Source organism: Erithacus rubecula (genome assembly GCF_903797595.1).
Source record: "Erithacus rubecula genome assembly, chromosome: 5".
Lineage (NCBI taxonomy): Eukaryota > Metazoa > Chordata > Aves > Passeriformes > Muscicapidae > Erithacus > Erithacus rubecula.
The window spans coordinates 66,640,299-66,663,873 of NC_136687.1; the positions used below are offsets into that span (position 1 = coordinate 66,640,299).

A 23,575-nucleotide genomic window follows, 5' to 3' on the forward strand; every position below is an offset into this window, starting at 1 on the left:
AAATGAATTTCAGCAACAAAATCCCAAACATTTCACCCAGGGTAGGCTGTGGGGTTTATTTATTCCCTTCACATCATAAAATCAAAGAGAAAAAAAACCCTCCTGTCTTTCAGGCTGGATGCCTAGAAGACATTCATTGATCAATTATTTTCACAGTTATGGGCATGAAAACTCCTCTCTGCTGTGTCACCCCATCTCTCACACACCTAGGAAAAGAGAGGAGTTAAAGAGTTGATAAGAATAAATTTAAAATGCTGCAATTGGACTGGATAGGATTACTGCAGGAGTGCCTGGCATCCAGGTTAGCTCCTGCTTTTCCCCTGCAGCCCTCTGGGAGGATCCTCCATACACCATTTCCAAGAACCATTAGCAAGCTCTTCACCTCCACCCCTGAAAGCTGGGCCCTTATCTTGCACTTTTCCTCTCTGTGTTCTTGCTATCTTCAGTCTGATCACTGCTATTCCCTCCCCATTCAATCCTGCCCCACCAGCAGACTTAGAAGTGAAACATTGTGGATAATTCCAATTTCACATTTAATTTTCCATTTTTTTTTCAGATATCTGGCCTCCTATGAAACACCTTAAAGCATTAAAACCACCATTCTAACTTGTGCATTACACAACTTGAACACTTATCTGCAAGTGAGTAACAGATGTACCAAACATACTCTTATTTCTTCTTCTGAAGAGTCTTCTAAAAAACAAAAAAATTCTAAATTCAGTTTAGTGTGTATTTATATAAGTAAATTTCCTTCCAGACTCCTTAATGGTAGATTTCTGGCCAACTCTATTCACTTGAAAATAGCAAATTATTCTCCTCTGTTTTGAAACAGCTTGATGGACTAAGAAGAGGCCTAGAGAGGTTTATGAAGCATTTACCATTTTTATTATTTATAGTCTCATAAAAAGCAAATGGAAGAATTAAAGATACACAACTGAAATTCTCAAGCATTTTATTTTATAACCTAGTGTATAAAACATACAAAAACAAAACAAACCAAAAAAAAAAACCCCAAAAAAAAAAAAAAAGAAGAAAACAAAAGAAAAAAAAATCTCAACAAACTGGAAGTGAACTAGAGGAAGATGTCATACACACATGTTCCAAAAAGCTTTACCTAGGGGCTCAGAAGCAGCAAACATTCAGCCTATTAGAAATGGGATTCAGAACCAATCTTCACCCTTGCAGTCTGCAGAGTTATGATCCAAGGGCCCGGGTTTAGTTGCTGTAAGCAGCAGTGGCTGGTTTTGGTTGCTGGGTTTGGATAGCCACAGGTCACTTCCAGGCTCACCACCAGCCCTGTTAGTTGTCATCAGTGAAACGAATGTGTTTGCTTGTCTGCTGAGTCTTCTCCAGTCTCATCCTCTCAGCTTTGGCAATCAGCTGCAAGCAGGGAAAATGGTGTGGAAAATTAGAGGAAAGCTATATTGTTAGGATTTGACCTTACAGTCAAGGATATATTCTATCCCTCCTTTCATCCCAGCATGGTTGAAGATAGTGACATTGCCATTTCAAAATCCTAAAATACAGCTTCATACAGGAAGTTAAAGAACTCTATCCTTTTATTAGATTCATTTTGCTACTGGTGTAGGAAATCCAAAGTTAAACCATAAAAAGAAAAAAAAATTAAAAACTGCTATATTAATAATCTTGGAATTTTAAACAGGAAAAAACTCTACATATCCCCAGCACACCAGAGAAACTCCACACAAACCCAGTCAAGAAAAACCACACATGAAGGCCACAAAAAAACCTCATAAAATAAAAAAAAAACTCATAAACCCCACACACAAATAAACATACAAACACACTGAAAACAGACACAAAATCCACATGCCACAAAAAAAATCCCTCCAACTCAGGCAAAAACATTGACACTGTAACCACCAACTCACATAAGAACAGGCACAGAACCCATAAAACCCCTAAAACCCACAGAGGAACATAAAGAAACCACAAAGTCCCTATAATGCACACAAAACCAAACACACAAACCACTAAACCCACAAATCAACACAAGAATACACCCACAAAGGCTCCTGGAGAAACACCACAAGCCAACACACCTCCACACCTAAAGGCACATAAAAATCCCAGAAACCAGAACTCCCCTATTTAAAATTCACCAGTCTCTCCAAAAATAACAGAAAAAACACAAACCCACCAGGAAATACCTAAACCAACCCATGAAAATATACAACCTGCCAAAAAAACACCCACAAAAAAATTTGGAATTGAAAAATAAATTAGTAAAACTTCCCCAAACTTCTTAGCCCCAAAGCCCCAGTATATGAAGACAACTAAAAGTACATATAAAACCCCAAACTCCACAAAACCAACAGTCAAAAGCATGTACAGAACCCACAAAACCCATCACAATACACACACAACCACACACACAGGAACCAAGAATCAACACATGAAAATACACTCACATGTAACACAAAAATACACACAAAAACACCACCACAAAAAACCAACTAAACAAACAAAAAATAAACAAAAAACCCCAAAAAACCCCACAGTAACTTCTCTGCTGTGGACTACTCAAACATATTAGCTGGTGTTATGGGGAAGGGTCACTTGCAGTCCAGTGTGCCAGATTTGAGCGATTTCAGATACAAATCAAATTATTTATTACTTCTGCATACAGCTGAGTCCTGCACACAGCATGGAGGGGCACGTCGTGCTGCTGCACTCACTGTGGCAGGCAAGATTTGAGACTTTCCCAGGCAGTTTCCAGCAATAAAACTGACCTAAAGTTGGCTAACCTTTATTCTTATTATTATAAACTTTTGTAACAGTTTAAAACAGTTCAACCCTAAGAGGAAGCAGACTACAGTGGTTTGCTCCTTCAGCACATGGGATGGAGAATGACAAACACGGGAAGGGAAGCTCTAACATCCAGATGTAGGCACAATGCTGCTCCTGAATCCAAACAGGGATCGAGCCATTCCACAGCCACCAGGGGAATCACAGGATCAGGGAAATGTATTCTGGAGCAGGAGCTGCCCGTTTTTGCAAGGACACAGCCCAGGCATCAGCAAGAGTGCCCAGACATTCCCCCTCATCCTTCTTTTCCAAATTATTCGGCCCTTCACAAATACTCAATTCTCACTCCCTTGACAAATGCCTTTCACTTCTACCACCCCTCCCACCCTCTTAAACTTCCTTCTTCCCCCCGTGGAGGGGCTCCAAGGTGCAAACGAGGTTCAGCAGCACCTCCCCCCAGGAGATGAGGATCCAAGCTGGAAGCTTGCAGGCACTCACGCCCTGGCTTTGGCAACGGGAGACTCCAATGGGTCTGGAGTTTAAGGCTATAGACTGATGAATTGCTGTAGGTCTGAATAAAGTGGCACTGCCCGAAAAAGCAGTTCTGGCTGGGAGTTTTCCATCTGTATCAGTAAATCATGGAGGTGGTTTTATCAGGCAGTTAAACAGACAAAAGGGAGATGGATTGGGAGGGGGCAGCAGGTAGAGGGGAGCAGAGAGGTGACAATTGTACCAAGCCTGGGGGAAAGACACTGGACACCTTTTTCACTTCCAAGGATGGCCAGGCCCTTGCTAAGGAACCTTGGGACATCCTATCTCTCTTGGACATCTGGTTTATTATAGGAACTATGCCAGAGGAAGTAAAATTCTACCATTTGCTTTGATTTTGGGCACTGCACCAGCCATCTGCTGCAGTGATCCTTAACCCTTACCATGAGGAAAGCTGGGTAGGGCTGGGCATTTTAGAAAACGTGGAGAAAACTCTCAAACTGCCTAAACTGAAACGCTGTGTGCTGCCTGTGATGGGATGCAGCTCATCCATTTCAACACTGATTCCAAGAAAATATAAGATGCCTTAATTCCAAGCATGAAGCAGCTAACAGGCAAAAAGTTTAAAATCTTCACAAGAAGGGCACATGTATGGCATATTTTACTGAAGATGTTTAATTGTGAATTATTATATTGCTTTTTTCTGCCTTTGAGACTTTCAAAAGAAATCACCTTGGAAGTACTAAGGAAAAATTTTCAAATGGGAAAATATTAATAACCAGAAAAATATTTTGTATTAGCAGTCTATATTTCAGGAATACAGTAAGGAAGGGGTTAAAACTTACTGACTGCTGTGAGGCATTCTTGTCTTGATGCTTTGCTTAACAGCTTTAGCATTTAAATAGAATTCCCTGGCTTTGAAGTTCACACCTCCCTACGTGGCAAGGTGATGGGCAGGGGGAAGGAGCAGGAGTTTGCATCCTTGTGCTGCCATTGTTAGGCAGAACTGAGACAGTTTGTATTTGCAAGGCTGGGTGAGGTACATTACTGCCCAATTTACACCAGCTTGGTCAACAAATATCAGCCTTCAAAAGATGGAGACACTTGAGAGCAAGGGCTCCTACAGTCGAAATTCAAGTCAAAGGTCTCATAGCACCTTTGGTTTAAAAAAGTAAAAGTACATTAAAAAAACCCCAAAACTGGCAGCAATCAGAAAAATGTTCTAAAGCTCTGGTTTTCAAAGTCCCTTTCTGCCTATATTAAATAACAACGTCTCGAATCGATGCCATTTTTAGGCTTTCAAGAAAATTAAATAAGACCTTTGGGCCAATTCTTTATGCACATCTTTGTTTTAAACAACTCAACTTATTTGTCTGTAGGATCTCTGACAGAACATCCACACAAACAGGATAAGACATGCAAAATATGCCTTGCACAAAATAAGGTTTTGACCTGTTCGACTGCCCTTCCTTGAGGTCAACAAAATATTTATTTTCCATTTTATATGGGACAATCTTTTTTTCCTATCGTCCAGGAAACAAAGAGTCTCCAAAGTCAACAACAAGTAATTAAGGTCAGATGATTCTGAAGTTTTGCAAGCCACAGCAAAAAAAAATTCAGATTAAAGCCAACTCAGAAACCTTATCTGGAGTGTGTGTGAAGCAAACCTGGCAATAAAACGTCTGTGAAATACTCTCTGGCTCCTCTCTGTCAAGTCAGGGATCTGACTGGCTTAATCAAGGAACCCTTCAGCCTGGAAAGACCTGCTGGATGGGGCTGGAGTAGAGGCTGCAAGCTCACTGCAACACTCCCTGGAAGCTGCAGCCCCACAGGCACACTGAGGAGAAGGCTGCAATTTCCCAGTTTGGAACTGGAAGCTGTACAGCTGTGGATGCAGCAGTCACATTTGGCTGGGTCAGAGCAATCACTGTGGGGCACGAGCTCCTGACCACTCTGGGAAAACACCAGCATTCACCACAGCACAAATAAAAAATGTTAATTGTTAGGAAAATTACATTCATTCTCAAGCAAATTATATTCTGGATCATAGTAGAGATTTAAGAGTGTGGCATTAGACTTGTTTTCACTAGAGCACATCAAGACTACTTAACTTATTAATGAGCTCATCCAGACAGGGTTTCAAAAGAAATCCAGCTTACAAATTAAGTTCAGGCCTTTAGTCATGGACTTAACTTTCTCCAATCGTCCCTGTAATGACAAACCTTGCACTTGTCAACTGGAGCAAGGCAGCCACACTCTTTATTTTGTGGCTGTAAAACCCTGCTGCCAAGTCAGCAGGAAGTGATTTAGCAGAATTAAATACACAAATTATCAAAACACGTGAAGCAATGCAGAAACAGTGTCATGTTTTCAACCCTTGCTGTAGAGGACAAAGCTGAGATTTGCAGGTTACCTTCTCAGTCCCTCGTTTCTTTTCTCGAGGCTGGTTCAGCTTAGCTTGTCTGTCCACCAAAATCTTCTGCCAGTAACGTTGTTCATTGTCACCTTGGGGGAAAATTGACATTGAGGAGGTAAACACACAGGAAAATACCTGCTAGGGAAACCCAACAAGTAATTCCCCAGTAGTCTTAAATTTCCTATCCACAGAAGCCATATAGAATTGCTCTCTATTTGCAATTACTGCAATTGCTCTCAATTTGTCACCAGCAAAAGGAGATGAGTTTTAGCTGAAGTTTAACTACAGCACATGCAGGCCCCTTTGATTTACTGATGTACTCGACCTCTGACACATTTTAAACAACTACCAAACAGCAGAAAAAAAAAAAAAAAAAAGGAATTACTGTAAGAATAAGTGAGACTATTTTGTTTCATGAAAACCATTGCCTGGGGAATTAATGAGCTGTCAGGAATATTTAAACATGGGCAGCAATACAAAAGCAAAAAATCCTGCAGCTTTTCTCAGCAGCTGCTTTGCAGGGAAGCAGCAGTTTGCCACTGTTCATCTGGTTTGTGATGCAATTATCACACTGGGAATTCTGTGATATCATTTTGCAGGGTCTCAGGGTTCATCTTCAGCCACAGGGAAGTTTCTGAATGATCGCAGAAGATTCCTGCAAAAGTTAACATCTAAACATGATCACAGATGCTTACAATCTTGCCAGATGCCAAGCTGAAGATACTTAAAGTCAAATCCTGAAGAGTAAAATACTACTGGGAAATCTTTAGTCCCTGCTGTAGGGAGCATTAAAGATTCTTTCCTTTTCATCTCTCACCTTCTGCCACCAAGAAAAACAAAAATCCTTCCTGTGACTCCTTTGTGCATTCCTGGAAAGCTTTTCTATTCTCATTTCAATGAGCCAGTTACAAAAAAAATAAAACTTAAGAGGATGAATGGAATGCTCCTACAATGTAGTACTTAGTCCTAATCTCCTACTACACTCTTATGTAAGGATACAAAACCAGAAACAAACAGACACAGAGCACACAGCTGTAGAACACAAAATTTAAGGTTATTTCTGGATCTCTGAAACACAGAGCACACAGGAGACAAATCTATCTCCAAATGACATTAGCAGCACTCACTGAGTCTCAAACTTCAATTAACTTTGATATGATCATGAAGGTTAATGCTTCCATCAAAGCTTCTCCTGCAGTTCTTAACTGGCATCTACATCCCTGCACCCAGTCTGGGTCCTAAATGAGGGTTTAGGCAGGAGTGGGGTAAAATATTTAAATACAGATGAGGTAGCTTCATATTGATTGTTTAATCTGCTGGGTTTTTTTTCCCCATATTTGCAATTTGGTGCATCTCCCAAACAGAAAAGTTTTATGAATACACCAAGTTTGACGGACTGGTTTTTTTTTTTGGTTTTTTTGTCCCTCAATCCCACAAAGAGGCTTCTCCACACTTGGCAAACTAATCCAGTCTAACACAAGATACAAATTTACAGTAATTTCAGAAAGAAATAACACACATTAAAATGAAATAGAAAAGTAGAGCCCTTAAGCACACTTCTTATTCTGGCCTAAATTATTCAACTTCCTGAAAAATAAAGATCAATTAGTAGGTAAGTGCTAAATCCACTTTAAGTGTATTCATGCTGTTAGATCCTTGCCATGTCTTTTCACACGTATGCTCAGTATTTTCAAGAAAGTCTTCCTTTAAAACTCTTTTGCATTATCAGAATGTTCTATTCATAAAGCTGAAATGTGAATTAAGTTCTATAGTTCTTTTCCACTGAAACTGAGGCAAATCCATCTAAAAAGAACAGAATTAAGTTTGTAATAGCAAGCAAAAAATCATCATTTTGCTCTGACTGGTGGTACAAAATCCCTTTTAGCTTTATCAAGTCCACAGTAATTGCAAAATGAGAAGATCCTCAGAAAAAAAAAAAAAACAGACAATTAAACATGCAACCTTTTTCTCCTGAGATATCTAAATATATCCATAAATTCACCAGGAACAATCCCTTTCACAGTAATTAAGGCTTCTCCTGTACTTTCATGAAAAAAAGGAAATCTTACCAGTGAGAACTTCGAATTTCCAGTTGTTTTTGATCTGTATTTCTTTGTGTGATTTCATGACAGTCTGTGCATCCTCAGGAGCCTTAAAGCGAACGTGACACTCGGTGTCTCCCTCCAGCATGTCAACATAAGCCACCTCAGCCAGCACTGCCAGAGCATCCTGCCAGGGCATGAGACAACACACACCATAAATCAGCCCTCAAAAAGAGAACTTAAAAAGAGAGACTTCTGACCATTCCATTTGGAGGTCATTAACATTTTCAAAAAGGTCATGAAGTAGGAGGCAGTAACTGAACTTTGTCATTTAATCGATCAATCTCTTGTCAAAGAGTTTTGAATTAACATTTTTTCTTAAGAAGGTTATAATTGAATTCTGATTTATGAGCCTGCAACATCTACCCATCTATCTTTCATCCTGCCCTCCCATTAACAATTTAAAGCAGCAATTCCTGGAAATGTTGTGGTATCATTTTACTAATGGAGCATCACCCGTTTATTTCAACACTATATCTGATTTTTTCAAAAGTAAAATCTGTGTACTATAACGTTGATAGATCTCAGCCTAACAGAAAAACATCAAACTTGGTTCTACACATTAAATATATAAAAGCAAACTCATGCATGGCAGATTATTTGAGAAAAGAGCAGCAGTAAAACATCTCCATTCTTTATGAAGTGACCTCTGCCTGAAAATTTTCACTGACAGCTGAAGGGAGAAGAGTCAAAAATGCTCTTGCAGATGAAGCACTTCACTTGTAATTCCTGCTGTTAGGGAAATTAAGAAGGACCACACATTCCTAGTCAATTTTGTTCACAGCAGGTAGCTCAAGTAAGATGCCTCTATTCAGTAATCACACACTGCTTTTAACCCTCCAATACCAAGGGCAGCCTTAAAACAAAACAAAAAACTAATTGACAACACGGTTAAGATCATTTGAGAGCCAACAAAAGGCACTTTCCAGCCTTATTCTGTTATCCCAATGTCATCACTTCATGGAAAACTAAAGCAAACCAAAGAGTTCCCTGGAGCTGGGAAAAGTTAGTAACTCTGAGGAGCACCTTAAGGGCAAAATAAGGAAGCAGTGAAGTGTAAAATTAAAACATCAAAATAATATTTAAACTACACTGCAAAGACCTTTCCAAGTCATGTGGCATGCATAACTGCTTTCCTACAACGAGAAATGCAGGTAATTTCTGGAAGTCTGAGGGGAAAAAAGCCCTGGAAACACTGCTTAGTGGCAGTTTGCTGCAGCTGATAGCCCAGGAACACAGCAAAGCCAGGTCGGGTTGGATTTCTGCTTTCCACAAAGGTATAATCTAGTATGGCCAGAAAAACAAACAAACAAGTAAACAAACAAACAAGAAAAAGGAAAGAAATAACAAAGGCATTTAAATCTTCTGCTGTTTAAATTCTAAATTTTCCTGCTGCCTACAGCATACCAAGGTGTAACTCAGTGAGGTTTATCCTGCAGTCAGAGGCCCTCAAAAGTTACAGGCACAACTTGTACCACATTCTCCCAGTGTCTCCAGCACTCAGACAGCTGCCTTCAAACACACACAGAACCATCAGGCTGATTAGGGTGAAACCACAGCACCAGGAGATGAGGGTTCTCAGTGAGAGAGAGTCTCTCCTTGCTTAGGTTCATGTGCACACCAAGCCTCACACACTTGCAGCAGTCAGTGAGATGAAATGGCCTCCCTAGTTACAAAGGTTTGATAAACAGTATCAGAACTGGCATTTTAAACCATTCCCTCCTTGTCTTGAGTGGGCTGGACATGTGCACCAACCTGAGTTGAAGTTTTTCAAATTCTTTCCAGCTGTTACTCATCCTAAAGTGCAATTTGGGAATGCAAAAGTCCTGGGTAACATTAATGGAAAATTCAGAATTTGGAAAAAGCTTGTTATTTCCTTTGGAAAACTCTTAATATTTCCATTTCAAGAGGATGCAGCTTAAAACTGGTTCTTTCCTTAAAAAGAAATTATGTGTGTAAGTTTTGATTCATGTCATCACACAAAACTGAAGGTACCTAACCACTTTTTAAATTTAGAAAAATGAGCACCTGCATCAGGAAAAAAGAGACTGAATCAACAAGTTCCACTGCTGTCACTCTGTCTGAAATGGAGTTTTTGTCATTGTAAAATTATTTCTGAAATAAAGAAAATTGGTTTCTCATGCAGAGAGCACTTTCCTGCCTCTGAAATCCTGTTAATGACAAACACCATAAACATTTAAAAATCCCCACCCTTATACTTTCACAGCTCTCTTGTCAGGATGACTGGCACAGTGACAAATGCAGAACACTGAAGCAGTCTCCGGATCCTTTTTGTCAAGTGAAAAGCACTACAGCATTGCTTATTCTCAATATTTTTATTATAAACTTGACATTGCTCCAAGCACACTAAAGGCTCGGTTTTACCTTGAGCACCCTATTTAAGCCTATTTTGCCACTTAAAATTCTGCAATTACAGATAATAAAAAAGAATTTATACTCAGATACTGGCCAAATAGATGAAGAAAAAACAAAATCAGTGAGACTGGGTGCAATGGTATTCCATATGCAGCCATTTGGGGGGCAGGGTAAGAGGAAAGGCTAACAGCTACCCTGAGGTTACAAAGGCATTACCTTGATCTGCTTCCTGCCCGGCAGGGGCTCGGTGCTAATGATCTTCACAATTACTCCGCTGACAAACTGAGGCCCCATTGTGTTGGCCTTGGCGGGAGGGGCACCATCTTCACCCGTGGCTGGTCAAGTTAAAAACGAGGGGGGGAAGAAAAAAGTTTTTATATTTATTAGGTTGAAAAAATTAGGACATTTTGAAAGCACAGAAGTAACAATTAAATATTGTTACTGCAGGTTGAGGATTACTAAAAGAAGGATCAAGATTGTCCATAAGTTCAAGTCAATTTTAGTAACAAACAACAACCTGAAGGAAATATCTTAGAAATTTTTACAGTCCATAGGGTACTTCCTATAACGATATTTTATATTGCACCAATAATAACCTTGCCGTTTCAGTGAATAAAAACATGCAGAGGGCCATTGGAACAGCAGTGTTGAGGTCAGTGAGGACAAGCAGAGATTATTCAGAGTATATAAAATAAAGAATTCTAAATGTGAAAAAAGGTAGAAATTTAACTACATAGAGCTGATAAACCTCAATTTCAAGCTGTTTTTTTGAATATCTCTGGTACAGTTAAACCCAAGCAGATCGGGTCCAAGCTGCAGCACCAAGAAAGCTGGAATTTCATTTACCAATTGGAGGCTTTAAAATTGCAATTACCTAAATATATCTGTAAGAATGGGAAGTGCTCCCGAAATCACTTTAGTATTTATTTATATAACTATTTAGTCCCAAATCCACCTAAATAAGGGAGGGGGTTACTTTAACTATCTGACATTTGGAGAAAACAGCAACATTTTACAAAAAAAAAACAAAAAAAAACCAAACAAAAAAAAACACCAAAAAACAAAAAAAAAAAAAATCCATTGTGGCAGTGTTTCTGCAAGATCAGGGTCTTGCACCATTTGTGTTTGCATACAAGAAACATGAAGAAAACAAGACAAAATCCAGGATTACTTTTGTCACTTTCAGATTTCTGCACACCAGATTCCGTCTCCATCTCTCCCACGGGCTCAGGTTTGATTTGAGACATTGTTTTCTTCAAAGAGGCCATGCTGGCTTTCTGCAGGGCCAAATATTCTTGCTTCAAATCCATCCATTCAGTCCTAAAAGCAGCAACACAGGCACAGGACATCAGTTGCAAACAAGAAACCGGTGTTTGAAAACATAATGGTAATTTTACAGGTTACAAACATCTTTAGGTGGACTTGGTGAACAGTGCAGTCCATTCTGCCACTGGAGATCCCTCTGCACTGTGGTCAAATTCAATTTTGTCCCTAGCTCAATTTCCCATGACTTTGCTTCATCTACCTATCATTCCAACAATGAGGATTTCAAATTTGCTTTAAATGTTCAGACAGCATAGAGAAGAGTTCGGTAAATTGTGTTTTCCACTGGAAATACACAGAGCACAGGCACCAAATTCAGAGTTAAATCAGAGACAGGGAACTCTCAATTCACTGAATTAGTTCAGTGAACCCGCTCCTGTGGCACTACATTAAGAATCAGTCATTCATTTTGTAGAAAAAAAAATCACTGCTGGAAAATCAACAACTGGTTAAACTCACCAAAAAACCTACCGAGATAAGGACATTCCTCACTATTCAAATGCATTTTGGTTAAAAAATACCCCCCCATGGAAGCAATTTATATATTTACATATATTTAACATGGAGATGTTTCAGCAAACAGCGAGAGCTTTGCTCCACAGCAACACAATGCCCGCAGTGCCACTGTGAGAACGACTCATTGTTACCCTAATCTGTGCTATCAAACAAGCTGATAGAGGATTTTTAAAGAGGAGGATATCTTGTGGTAATGGTTTTAGCTGTTAACAGTGACAACTGTATACTTCAAAAAAGCATCCAGACTCACCCAGGATCATACATTCTCAGCAGAGCAAAGGCATTAAAATAACAAAAGAGCCACGTAATGATTCTTGGAGATAAAAAGGCAATACCATCCCATAGCAAGGTTTGCTATAAATACAAGCTCAAGGAGAAACTTTGCAACACACTTCGAACGAAGAGGAGATCTTGGAGCACGATTCAGGCAAGTATTTGCAATGCTTATACTCTCTAAACATTTTACCGCTTTGCTACTTTTGAATAACTTTTAACCAAAACTCTTGTTTGTGTTGCAGTTTGCTCAAAATGCCGCTGGCAGAGGACAAGCTGCGACGATAACTTTTATTTTTTTTTTTTTTTTTTTACGTGGACCCCTTTTACTTTAACATGGAGGTGCTTTCTGTGATAAAGAAAAAGTAAGTGCTTCCATGTTTTAGTAGAGGTGAATCCTGATCGCAATCCTGAAACGCCATCCGGGATTATGTATTTTTTTTTTGGCCTACACTTCAGCTGAAGATTTTTAGGTCCTGAAAGTTTTTTAATCCGGGAAAAAGAAGTTAAACCGTGAGCGGATCTTTACCAAGAACTAAAATCTAAGTGGCTAAAGTTCATTTGAAGCTATTTTTAATTTTAAAGGTCTCCCTTTGCTTTAACATGGAGGTACCTGCTGCCTAAAAAAGTAAGTGCTTCCATGTTTCAGTGGCGGTGGATCCTAATCGTCAAAGGCTTTATACAGGAAATGTTCATCTATGTTTTTTATTACTGCATATTTTAATTTCAATTTTGTTTCTCCCCTGAAGGACCTCCACAACTTAAATGTGGACGTGCTTGCTTTGGTTCACAATAGTAAGTGCTTCCATGTTTTAGTGGTGGTGAATCCTTTACCTCAACACTTTCCTAAGGAAATGCATAAAATTATGAAAATGTTTGTATATAAAGCACAATTTTGCAGCACAAAGCGGCGAGGACCCCCTCTACTTTAACATGGAGGTACTTGCTGGATGCCTAAAAAGTAAGTGCTTCCATGTTTTAGTTGTGGTGACTCCTAAAAGCCCAACCAACCCTTTTGGATTATAAAGATACCAGAATTTTTACACATCAAGTAACAAAAACTCCAACTGTGTTATTTCAATCTTCTTGCTACAGGCTAATACTGTTGCTAATATGCAACTCTGTTGTATAAAAATTGGAATTGCACTTTAGCAATGGTGATGGACTGTCAGTCATACAAAGACTTCAGGAATAAATAAGTTTTAAACTTTGAAATATAATGAATTAATTTTTTTTGAGCAATAAAATGTCAATAAAATATACAAAACATGTGACTTAAACTCTTGCAAGTGATGGAAAAACAGGAAAACTTGAAAAACCAAACATTTAACAAACACTAAAAATGTGATACCACAAAGCAACAATATCTGCAATACTCTCGAGACATTTACATTGTAGAAACAAAATAAAAAAAGGCCCAACATACAACGACATTAACACTACATAAAACCTATGGATTTATTTCATAATTACAGTAGGTGTGACAACTGGGAAAACCTGGGGGAATTTTGTTAGCACTGGTGTCTCATCAGGAAGGTTCCTTTACAAACAGTAAACCATTTCCCACTACCATTGAGGTGAAAAAAATCAAATTTACTAATACCACAGAAAACAGTTTATATCACCTACTTGGAGAGTACTCTGAGGGGAATGACTTCTTCACCCATTTTGTGTCTTTCTTTGTGTTTTTTCTTGTGTTTCCTTTTAGACTTGGAAAGGGATGTGTCTTTTTTGTCTTTCTCTTCTTCTGCAGAAACTTCTACTTTAAAACAGATGAAGTGAAAACATAATTCAAACATGGGTAGTTTTAACATTATTACAATAAAAACATTCAAATCTCCTGGTTTTTTGAGTTCATTTCATTAACTACCCGAGTTTACTTTGCTCCTCACACTAAATCTCATTGCAATGCAGCTTTTCTTATCTCATGGAACAAATGGATCATTACCTTTTCCCTTTTGTATTTTAATTTATTTATCTAGATTCCTGTGCTGTCTCCATTTGCCCAGGCTTTCTGTTTAACCCCTACTTTACTTCACACAACTTCTATTGATATGAAATTCTTTGAACTATTTTGACTTTTGATTAGATTTCCCGACTTGGGTGTTGCAAGTTTTTCCTCATTCCCTGTGTAGCTCCCCTTCTTAGAGTGACTCCTTACCAGGTTTAATTTTAACTGCAGGGAGCACTAAAATGTCCAAGCTGAGCTAAAGCTTCCATTAAATCCAGCCCACCACTTCTAAATTTCATTCATTCATAGCAATAATGATAATTCAAAGAGGTAAGAATTTTTACCATTGGAATCTTTTGGAGCTTCTGGCATTTCTTCTTTTACTGTTTCAACTTCATCTTTCTCAGTAGTTTTCATAACTTTAGGAGCTGATGTCTCACCATCTCCTGAGGTGGCTCTTTTCCTCTTTCCTGGCCTGCTTTCCAAGGTTACCTCTGAGCTCTCTGTTTTGTCCCATTTCCTCTTCTCCCTTTTGGAAGGCTGCTTGGGAGCCTCAGTTCCCTCCATCTCAGAACACTCTGATGGAGTCCTGTTTCTTTTAGACTTTGGTACTGGCTCTGTTGTATTGTTAGTGTTTGATTCCTTTGGCTCTGCAGCTGCCTGAGCATTGCTCTCTTTCTTGATTTTGGATTTCTTCTTTTTCTTCTTTTTCTTCTCTTCTGGATTAAAAACACAGTTTTTAAAACTGCCCATGGTTAAACACTAGATTAAATCTGTGGTACTGGTTTGTACATTACAGTAGATTTTTCATACTTAAGCCCATGCTGGCTGAATGCAGCAACATAAATTGTTTTTCTCAAAAGCTTTTAAGACACATGAAATTGCTGCAACAACACAGCAGATGAGAATTTTCTCTTCAGAAGCTGAGGCACAAAACTGATCCCAGTAACTTAATACCACTTCCTTGATCCCAATAACTTAGTAACACTTACCTACTACAGTGTTGTCACTTGAATTCAGTGTAGGAACTGGTTTGTTCTTGACTGTTTTGGGGAAAATCCCAGGTTTCCGTGGTGCTTCTTCGGGTGGATTATTCAAAAACTACAAGAAGAAAATTGAGAACCACATAATACTACAAAATCATACTTTTGTTCACTCTGCATTCAAGTTAAAAGCAGAAATCCTCATCACATTTCAATACATAAGTACTTTCAAAGAAAATTAGGTCCATGCTTGCTTGATGAAATTTAAACACATTTGAACATAAATAAAATGACTTTTTTTAAAAAAAAAGTAATTTGGCATCTCATACAGGAAGAGAATTCTAAGTCTCCAGGTTATTAACATAATTAAATCTTTAAAGAATTGTGGCACTGATTGCAGGTCTGGGAGTAAGAAAGAGGAGCTAACTCCTGTCAAGTGAAGCTTTCAAATGGTGATATTTTCAAAAGTTCTCTTAAGAGGATTCAGTGGGTGACCTAGTAAAGAGCACACCATTCATATCACAACATGACACCAGGAACAATGTCAGCAGCAGAGGCACCAGCACTCACCTCAATGGCTTTCTCTGCTTGTTCTTTAGTTTCAAATTCAACAAAAGCAAAGCCCTTTGGATCCCCAGTACTTCTATACCGGGGGATACTGACATAAACTACATTGCCACACTTGCCAAACACCCGCTCAATCCAACTGTGATTGACATTTTTGGGAAGCAGCTCCTAAAGAAGGAAAAAAAAAAAAAAAGCTTGATGTCAAAACGTTGAGAGGCAAAGTATTCAGGTAGTAAAAAGTGACCTGAGAACAGATCTCTAATTATTCATATACCCATAACAAACACATGATAAATTTAATTTAGATGCTTATCTTCTTCACATGACAGATACCAAGACCTCGCCTGCAGCTGGATCTTTGCAACATAAAATCTCTTGGTAAATTTAAAACCTTGGAGCAAATACAAGACTGGTTTGTCCCAAACAATCCTCTGCAAACTTTTTTAAAAATTGGTGGTAATGCAGGGAGGTATCACAGAAAGAATTCCTGCAAGCCAGTAGAGAGTCACTACTGATAAATTTTTTACCAGTAGCCAGTATTTTGAGGTTTAGTAGTTTAGAGCTTAATTCATCAGATGAGCAGAAACTTTTAGGCAGCTTCTTGGATGACAAAATTGTCTTGATTTTTACTTCTATAAAGTCCTTAATATAGCAATGTGTTTTAGCAGCTTGCAGACATCGTGTCTGAGTTCAGCATTTCCTGTCCCCAGTCAAACAGAAATCGTGTCACACTGTTTTCTCACTAGACCCAACAGAACACTTTAAAATCCCACTCTCAAATTCCTGCCTAAACAACAGTGTCAGCACTACTTCATTTTTTTTCTCCAGAAGTTACTGCACTAAAAGGTTCTCCTTGTAGGGAAACACTTAGTACAGTAAAGATTTTCTTTTTCCATAAACTTTGCCATGCTCAGAAAAACATTTTGTTATGGTTTGGCTTTCAGTTGAAAAGTCAGTTACTTCAACATTTTTTCAAGTTTTAATAGTATAATAGTAAAGTCTATGGTGAAGCATATAAAAAAGTCAGATAATTCCAGAGAAATTTAATGTACCAACACTTGGACTACTTCTACTGTCCCACTGCCACAAACCACCTATGTACAAAACATTTAGCCTCACACTTGAACTCTGTATAGACAATGTAGCTCATGACTTAGAATATCTTATCCAAAAATGATATAGACAAAGTATTTCAGAGTTCTAAGCAGTCCCTGTAATCACATTAGGAAAATATTATGTCTGGCACATTGTATTTAAAAAAACAACAAAAGCCAACCACCTTTTCCAGGCTTTTGTTAAGGAAGGAATCATCAGAGCAATTCAGCTCCTCCTTATCTGGATGGGCTGGCATTTTGGCCATGATTATTTTGTGTCTTTATCACAGAAAACTCAGTGCTGTCTGGAAAATACTAACTCAGCTGCTAACAGCTACAGGTACATAGCAAAAATAGCACTTGTTATAAAAATTCCACAGTGGTTTCAAATCCAGCCAATAAAATTGCCCAGGGTTTAAATAAGCAAAAGCTCAACCATCAGACATCTTTCCAATCTACCACTTAGTTAGCTCCACAATGTAACAGCTTTTTTACTCAGACAGGGCTGAAATACCATGGTGAGATGCAGACTTATCCCATCAGCACAAGCTATTTTCATTTAAATTAAGCAGTCATCCCAGTAGCCAGGTAGCCACAGGACAGTGTGCTGTTAGGAGGATAGTTAAAATTTTTCAGGTATAGTCTGCCTTTAAAAGAATGGTGTTTGTGTGTACAAAACCAGAGGCACTTGTAGTAACAGATCTTTTAAACAGATAATGCTGTTTAAAGTACCCTGATAAACTTGGGAATGCAGCTGGATCCTGTTTGATGAAGCTAATTTAGTTGTTATTAGAAATCTTTAACTACATTAACATAATTAGTAAATATATCTTAATACAACTGGTGCTCTTCTAATGGCATTAAAAAAGCCCAGCAAACACAGCAATAGCTCAATGCACTGAAATTGCACCTTTTCAGCCAGGGAAGCTGCACTTTGCTCAGCATTTAAAATTATTTAAGCTGGCACAAGAAATCCCTTCTTGCCACAGTCACTCTCAGCTCTTGCTCACCTGCCTTTGCTTAATTTACTTCTTTTACCTTTGCTGCACAAGCAGCAGCAGCCAAGGAAGATGCTGGTGCACAACTGGAGTCCCCACAGTTAGGAACAGAGAAGCAGGGAGCCCCACGAGCTCAGCCTTACCACATAGACTGTCCGACTGTCCACGTCCTTCGGGCGCTCGCCCAGAGGCTGGCGTCTCCTGATCCTGGTTCCTTCCAAGTCCAACTGCAAGCAGGGAGAAAGAAGCATTTTCCATCAGGTTATTGCTCACTTCAGCACCCTACCAAGTGTTTTTCCAGCAGCAGCAAATACAGAGGGGTCAGATGTTAAATACCTCTACAACAGATGAACTCTTAACTGCCCGAGCGATCAGCTTCCCGTCAGTAGTCAATTTTTTCATTTTGTTGAAAGAAACAAGAAGTGATATGTCAACATCTAGGGGGAAAAAAAAGGGTGTAATTATGAAATCAGGTGGTGTGTTTTACTCCCCTTGTTTTCTTGTGAAACAATCTGCAAGTTCTATGCACAGTATTTAACCAAGGATTCACTGAAAATTTTTACCATCAAAATTTAAGTACATCTAAATTTAATTTTCTTCTGTGCTAACCTACATCAAAGGAATTTTGTTCTTTTACCTCCCCACTGATAACTGTTGTGTTTGAAAAGAAAGGAAGAACCCCCCCTTCCTGATGTAGCTTTACAGCACAAAAACGATTTGCATTGGAACATGCCTCTCCTCCAAGTACTCATAGAGTATTTAATCCAGTGCTGCCAACACAGAGCCCCTGCTTGCACTTCAACCAGACATGCTGCTCAAAACCTTGAAAGAAAATTATGTAGCACTAGTCTGTATAAAATGTAGACATTTCTAGTACCTCTAGAAAATGTAGGGTAAATTTTACTTATGACTTGATTAATTATTTAAGGTGGGGACCTAGAAAAGCCCAAACAATCACATAAAATTTGTCTGAAGATACTCAGAGAAACCCTATGAGCAGTTACACAATTTCTTATCAAACTTGTAGGGAGAAAATTAACAAAACACTTATGCTTAACAACATATTCGAGTAATATTTTAATTTCTGCATCTACCCTGCAAAACAAGTCCAGTACCTACCTGAGAGGGCAAAATTACTCTTGTTTCATGCCTTGTTCTTAAAATTATACAAAAATAAAAAATTAGGTCTCCCAAATAGTCATTTCACCTGGCAGATGCTTTGTCTTAGGGCTGGTAGGACAGGAGAAGAGGAAGAGCAAATAAAATTTTCAAAGTCTAGTACTAGTTCTGCCTCCTGAGCTGCTGATGCTGATTTCCAGCATGGAAATTTCCTGCCTCTCCCAGGGGAAGACAAGCACCTCAAAATAAGCTGTCACTGTTTCCAGCAATACAGGGAAGAACAAAGTGAAAGGTGTTTGCTGAAATATACTGAAAATAAACTTACACCCATCTCTGGACTTCTCTATTTGTTCTCGAAGAAATCTGTCTTTGTGGAGATTAACATCACCAAACCAGAAATCCACTTGCTTGGCTATATCTGCCAGCACCTGTTTCACTCTTGACCTCTTCTTCTTCTCTCTTTCCTTTTTCTGCTCAGTGCTTTCTTCTTCCATGGCTTTGTCTCTCGTTGTTTCAGCCTCCATTCCTGTCATTCTGTCAAATGAGACATAAATACAAATTTAAAAACACAAAAGTCATATTTCAAGGGGAAAACGTTCTTGTTTAATCTTGTTTAATCTTCTGCCCCGTTACCAGAAAAGCAACTTCCTCAAAAGAGTCTACAACAACTAAAGCTGAAAAGCAGGTATTTTTCCTCCTTATAAACATGTTTTTCTAAGAACTGAAAAAAGACACAATTTTTTTCTTCACTCCCCCTAACTCACAGTACAAACCATTAGAAAGATCACACACAAAACCCATGAGCACCACACACTTCAGAAACTAACCTTGCATTCACCTTGATCATGGCAGATCTGGTAACAGAAAAGTTTGTTTTTTAAAAATTGCTTTTATTATGTCAGAAATGCAAACCACTCACACCAGCAGCTACCAAGGCCCTGCCCAAGGGCAGCAATAAAGTGGCTCTAATGGCAAACCCAGGCCTGTCTGAACCCCAGAACTGGTCCCTGGAAAATAACTAGAATCAAGTCACTTAACATACAGATTCATCTTGAAAAATATAAAACCATTTTAATGCATCAATTCATCTCCTTTGTCCACGTTTGTGGCTGACAACTGCCAGTCACCACTTCAGCACCTCATTTCACACAAGCAAAACAAAGCCTCGCTGCCAGAAGCAGACAGCTTTTAGAAAATTAAATTAACACAAAAATTAAAGTAATTAATGTCGCAATCACCATATGAAAGACTTCTCAGCTCTCTGCCAAGGCAGCAGAGAGGGAAACCAGAGCAGAGCCATCAGAGAGGAAGCCCACTTCGACAACAGGATGGCAGGAATGGAAATGGCCCCCAAATTATTGTGCAAATCAGGCTTCCTCAGCCGGAGATCACATCCTCCCCCGCTGGGAGCTGAGGACTCAAGATAGTGAAAGGTCAGCAGTTACCTTGGAAAGATAAGCCAGGTAAAACTGCTCAGCAAGTGCAGCTCCACTCAAGGCCTCCAGCACGTTTTTTATGGTAATAACCAGCAGACAAAACTGCTCAGCAGCTTCATAAACATAAAATGTCATTATCTGTAGGGCTGAACAGCATTAAGGGACCACACCAACATATTAGTGTGGCACATGGACAGCACAGCTTTGTTTCAAGAAGCATTTTGAGTCACTCAGCTCTGGGACTTCCTTCCCAGAAAAGAGGTTCTCATTCAAGCTAGAAGAAAAGCAGCTGCAAGCTGCACTCCAGGCTTCCCTCTCACTTCGTGTTTTAGATCCTCCAGAGTCAGAGCAAATATCAACTATCAATACATACAAAACAATCCAAGTGATGAATTCAGCAATCTGCATATGCCCGGGTGTAAGGCAGTCTGCACTTTTCATATATCAACTCTCACACTGCCAGCACCACTCTGATAAACAATTAAAATCAGAGCAAAGCAAAAGCAGGGTCAAAACTTCACACTGATAAAGCAAAGGTCTCCTCAGGAGAAATAAAATCGCAGTGCCTCTTTGTGCCAGAGTGAAACCAGAAAAGGAGGGACAATTAAACAGGGGGAAGGAACTTTAGGAAAGCAGAGATAATGTAAATCAAAATAACACAGCTCCACACTCAACTAGAGAAACTTCTTTAGACTCGATAAAAATTTAGTAAAATTCAACTGCAATACAAGGTTTGGAAGAAACAGGGTGAAGATATAAAATATACTTCATTCTTCTAAGCATGGATGCAAATATTTGTTTGCTTAAAATTAAAATGGGGTAGCAAGGATGAGGGAGAAAAAAGAGGAATTCAAAATGTACTACAAAATGTTTTTGTGGTGTCAGGGGCAGCCCTAGGCATGCACTGCAGAATAAATGCAAGTATTCAGCAAACCTGCAAGTACTTAAAGAGAAACATCCTGAAACAGTTTGACACCAAGAGGCAGAGCTGCAGGGTGAAGTTCCTGCCCTCAAACTTCTCTCTATACAAAGTGAGGTAACAAAGGACAGGAGTTAATACTTGGGGTTAGCACAAATTTCTTAACCTAAAACCAGAGAAAATTCTGCTTTTCCTCTCCCATTTTACACAATGAAACCAATGCATTATTTTAAATGCAGTTTTGAGGCATTTGATAGATTCCATGAAACTGGTGTGCCCCCAGACAGAAAAAGGCTTTGCTTCCACATGACAGTGATGAGTGTTAAAGCTGTTGCCACACATAGGGAGATCCCTGTGTGTTAGTTGTGTCACCTCAGGAGGTGCAAAGTGGATTTATTTCTGTTCAAGACTGGCCATGGGACTTAGTGCCATGGTCTGGTTGGCAAGGTGGTGATTGGTCAAAGGTTGGACTCTCAGAGGTCTTTTCCAACTTAGGCGATTTTGTGGTTATAATTAAAGTATATGCCAGTACCAGACTGATTAGGGGGATTCACCTGTATGGCATCAAAAGGGCAGCCAAACTTCACCTCACAACATCTCTCCCTCAAGAAACACAACTGAATTTTAACACCTGAGAACTTACTTCTGGCTCTTCCCTGTGGGGACAGACAGGTGATTAAGGAACTGAACAAGCAGCAGAACTGCTGGAGGGAAACACAAGGAGTAAGTACTTGGAAGCAGAGTGGAAGTTGTTACAAAAAAGAGTGTTCTGCGGCCCTGGTATCTGCGACACTAGACCAAAACCAGTGAAAATCCATGGGAGAACATCACCTTCTTTACTCTTCAAGCCAGCGGCAGACTACAACGTGAGGTAGGATTTTCTAGCCCTGACTAATCCTGATCACCACACACTTACCACTGCACAGGTGCTGAGCACTGCAGGTGCTGCTGCTGTAGCGATTCACAGATGTTACCGACAGAACGCTTCAAAAAACAAGCTCAGGCTAAGTCTGAGAGGCCCAAAGCCCGCTCAGCCCCAACACGAGGCGTCAAGCCATGACACCCCGCAGGACAGAACAGCCACCTGCGGGCAAAGCCACCTCAGCGCCGCGGGGCAGTGAGGAGCCCTCAGGAGGGCGCCGGGATCAGCGGGCACGGGGAGAGGAGGATGCCCGGGGGCGGGCACAGGACGGCTGGGGGTTACAGCGGGGTTACAGCCGGTTTACAGCGGGGTTTCAGCGCGATGCCGGCGGCAGCGATGGCCCGGGGGGACCAACGGCCCCCGCCCGGCCGTGAGGGGAGCGCGGGGGCGGGGGGGGGTTTGGCGCGGGCGGCGGGAAAGCCGCTGTGGGGACGACAGCGCCCCCTGTCGGCGCCGCCGCCACCGCTGCAACCGGCAACCCCAGAGCCCCTCCCCGGCCACTGACCTGCTGCCGCCGCCACACCGGTTCGGCTCCGCCCGGCCCGTCCGCGGCTCCGGCTCTGCCTCCGCCCTCGCCAGTCCCGCCGCGACGCGCTGCGCCTTCCCCCTGCTTGCCCAGGGAAAAAAAAATAAAAAAAATAAAAAGCCCCGCGGCGGCGCCCGCGCGTGCGCGGCGGCGTCGGGGGCGCGCCGGGCTCTGGGCGCACGTGACTTCCTCCCCGCCGGGCGTCGCGGCGTCGTGACGTCACGCGGGCGCTGCGGCGGGAAGTTCGGAGCGGCGGCGGCGGCGGCGGCGCTGTCAGGAACCTGATCCCGATCCCGATCCCGATCCCGATCCCGATCCCGATCCCGATCCCGATCCCGGAGCCGCTGGGTAGGATCGGGGTGTCCGCCCGGACCCCCGCGAGTGGCGGGCGCTGCGGTCCCTCAGGGCGGTCCTGTGGCGTTCATTCCCTCGGGAGTCATCCTAAGGGCTCTGCTCTAATAACTAAATCTGTAACTCTGTCCTAAAAGTCAGCGTGTCCAAAGAATTTCACCTTATGAAGGACCCCGGGGGTTGGCAACCATAAGAAACAGCGTGAATCTTTCACCTTTTCATCATGTAAAGCCCTTCTCACCAATCCAAAGAGTATATGAAATTTATTTTAACACACCTCTCGGCCTCATTTCAAGTATGCCAAGAGGTTTGGCTTCACGGGCAGCTGGTTTGCAGAGTCAGTTATTTTTTTGCATGAGCTAAACATGCATGACCAACTCCACACCTGTGACAAAAATCAGTCTGGTAAAGGCTTCTCTGGTTTTTTTTGGGTTTTTTTTCTTTT

General features: G+C 40.5%; 1 protein-coding gene across 5 annotated transcripts; it reads right to left on the minus strand.

Annotated features, from left to right (window-relative positions):
- Positions 1–862: 862 nt before the first annotated feature.
- On the minus strand, positions 863–22,944 carry LARP7 (La ribonucleoprotein 7, transcriptional regulator). 5 transcript variants are annotated; one of them, XM_079306258.1, is made up of 13 exons: positions 22,759–22,944; positions 19,302–19,510; positions 18,194–18,294; positions 18,001–18,084; positions 15,769–15,933; positions 15,208–15,316; positions 14,560–14,934; positions 13,894–14,023; positions 11,324–11,472; positions 10,369–10,487; positions 7,744–7,903; positions 5,672–5,763; positions 863–1,380 (listed from the first exon to the last, which is right to left on the minus strand). In XM_079306258.1, exons 2-13 carry the CDS (start codon positions 19,507–19,509, stop codon positions 1,300–1,302), a joined length of 1,773 nt encoding a protein of 590 aa, XP_079162384.1. In that variant the 5' UTR covers position 19,510; positions 22,759–22,944; the 3' UTR covers positions 863–1,299. The 5 variants fall into 5 exon arrangements, with proteins under 5 accessions (XP_079162384.1, XP_079162382.1, XP_079162380.1 ...); XM_079306256.1 differs by lacking the exon at positions 22,759–22,944 and adding an exon at positions 22,248–22,364; XM_079306254.1 differs by lacking the exon at positions 22,759–22,944 and adding an exon at positions 20,293–20,333.
- Between the last annotated feature and the right edge of the window lie 631 nt (positions 22,945–23,575).

Coding starts and splice junctions, on each gene's coding strand:
- LARP7 (XM_079306258.1), bottom strand. CDS start 19,509: ATGACAGGAATGGAGGCTGAAACAACGAGAGACAAAGCCATGGAAGAA. Junction 18,295..19,301: donor AGAGAAGTCCAGAGATGGGT/GTAAGTTTATTT, acceptor TTTTCCCCCTAG/ATGTTGACATATCACTTCTT. Junction 15,934..18,000: donor ACAGTCGGACAGTCTATGTG/GTAAGGCTGAGC, acceptor TTCCTTCTTTAG/GAGCTGCTTCCCAAAAATGT.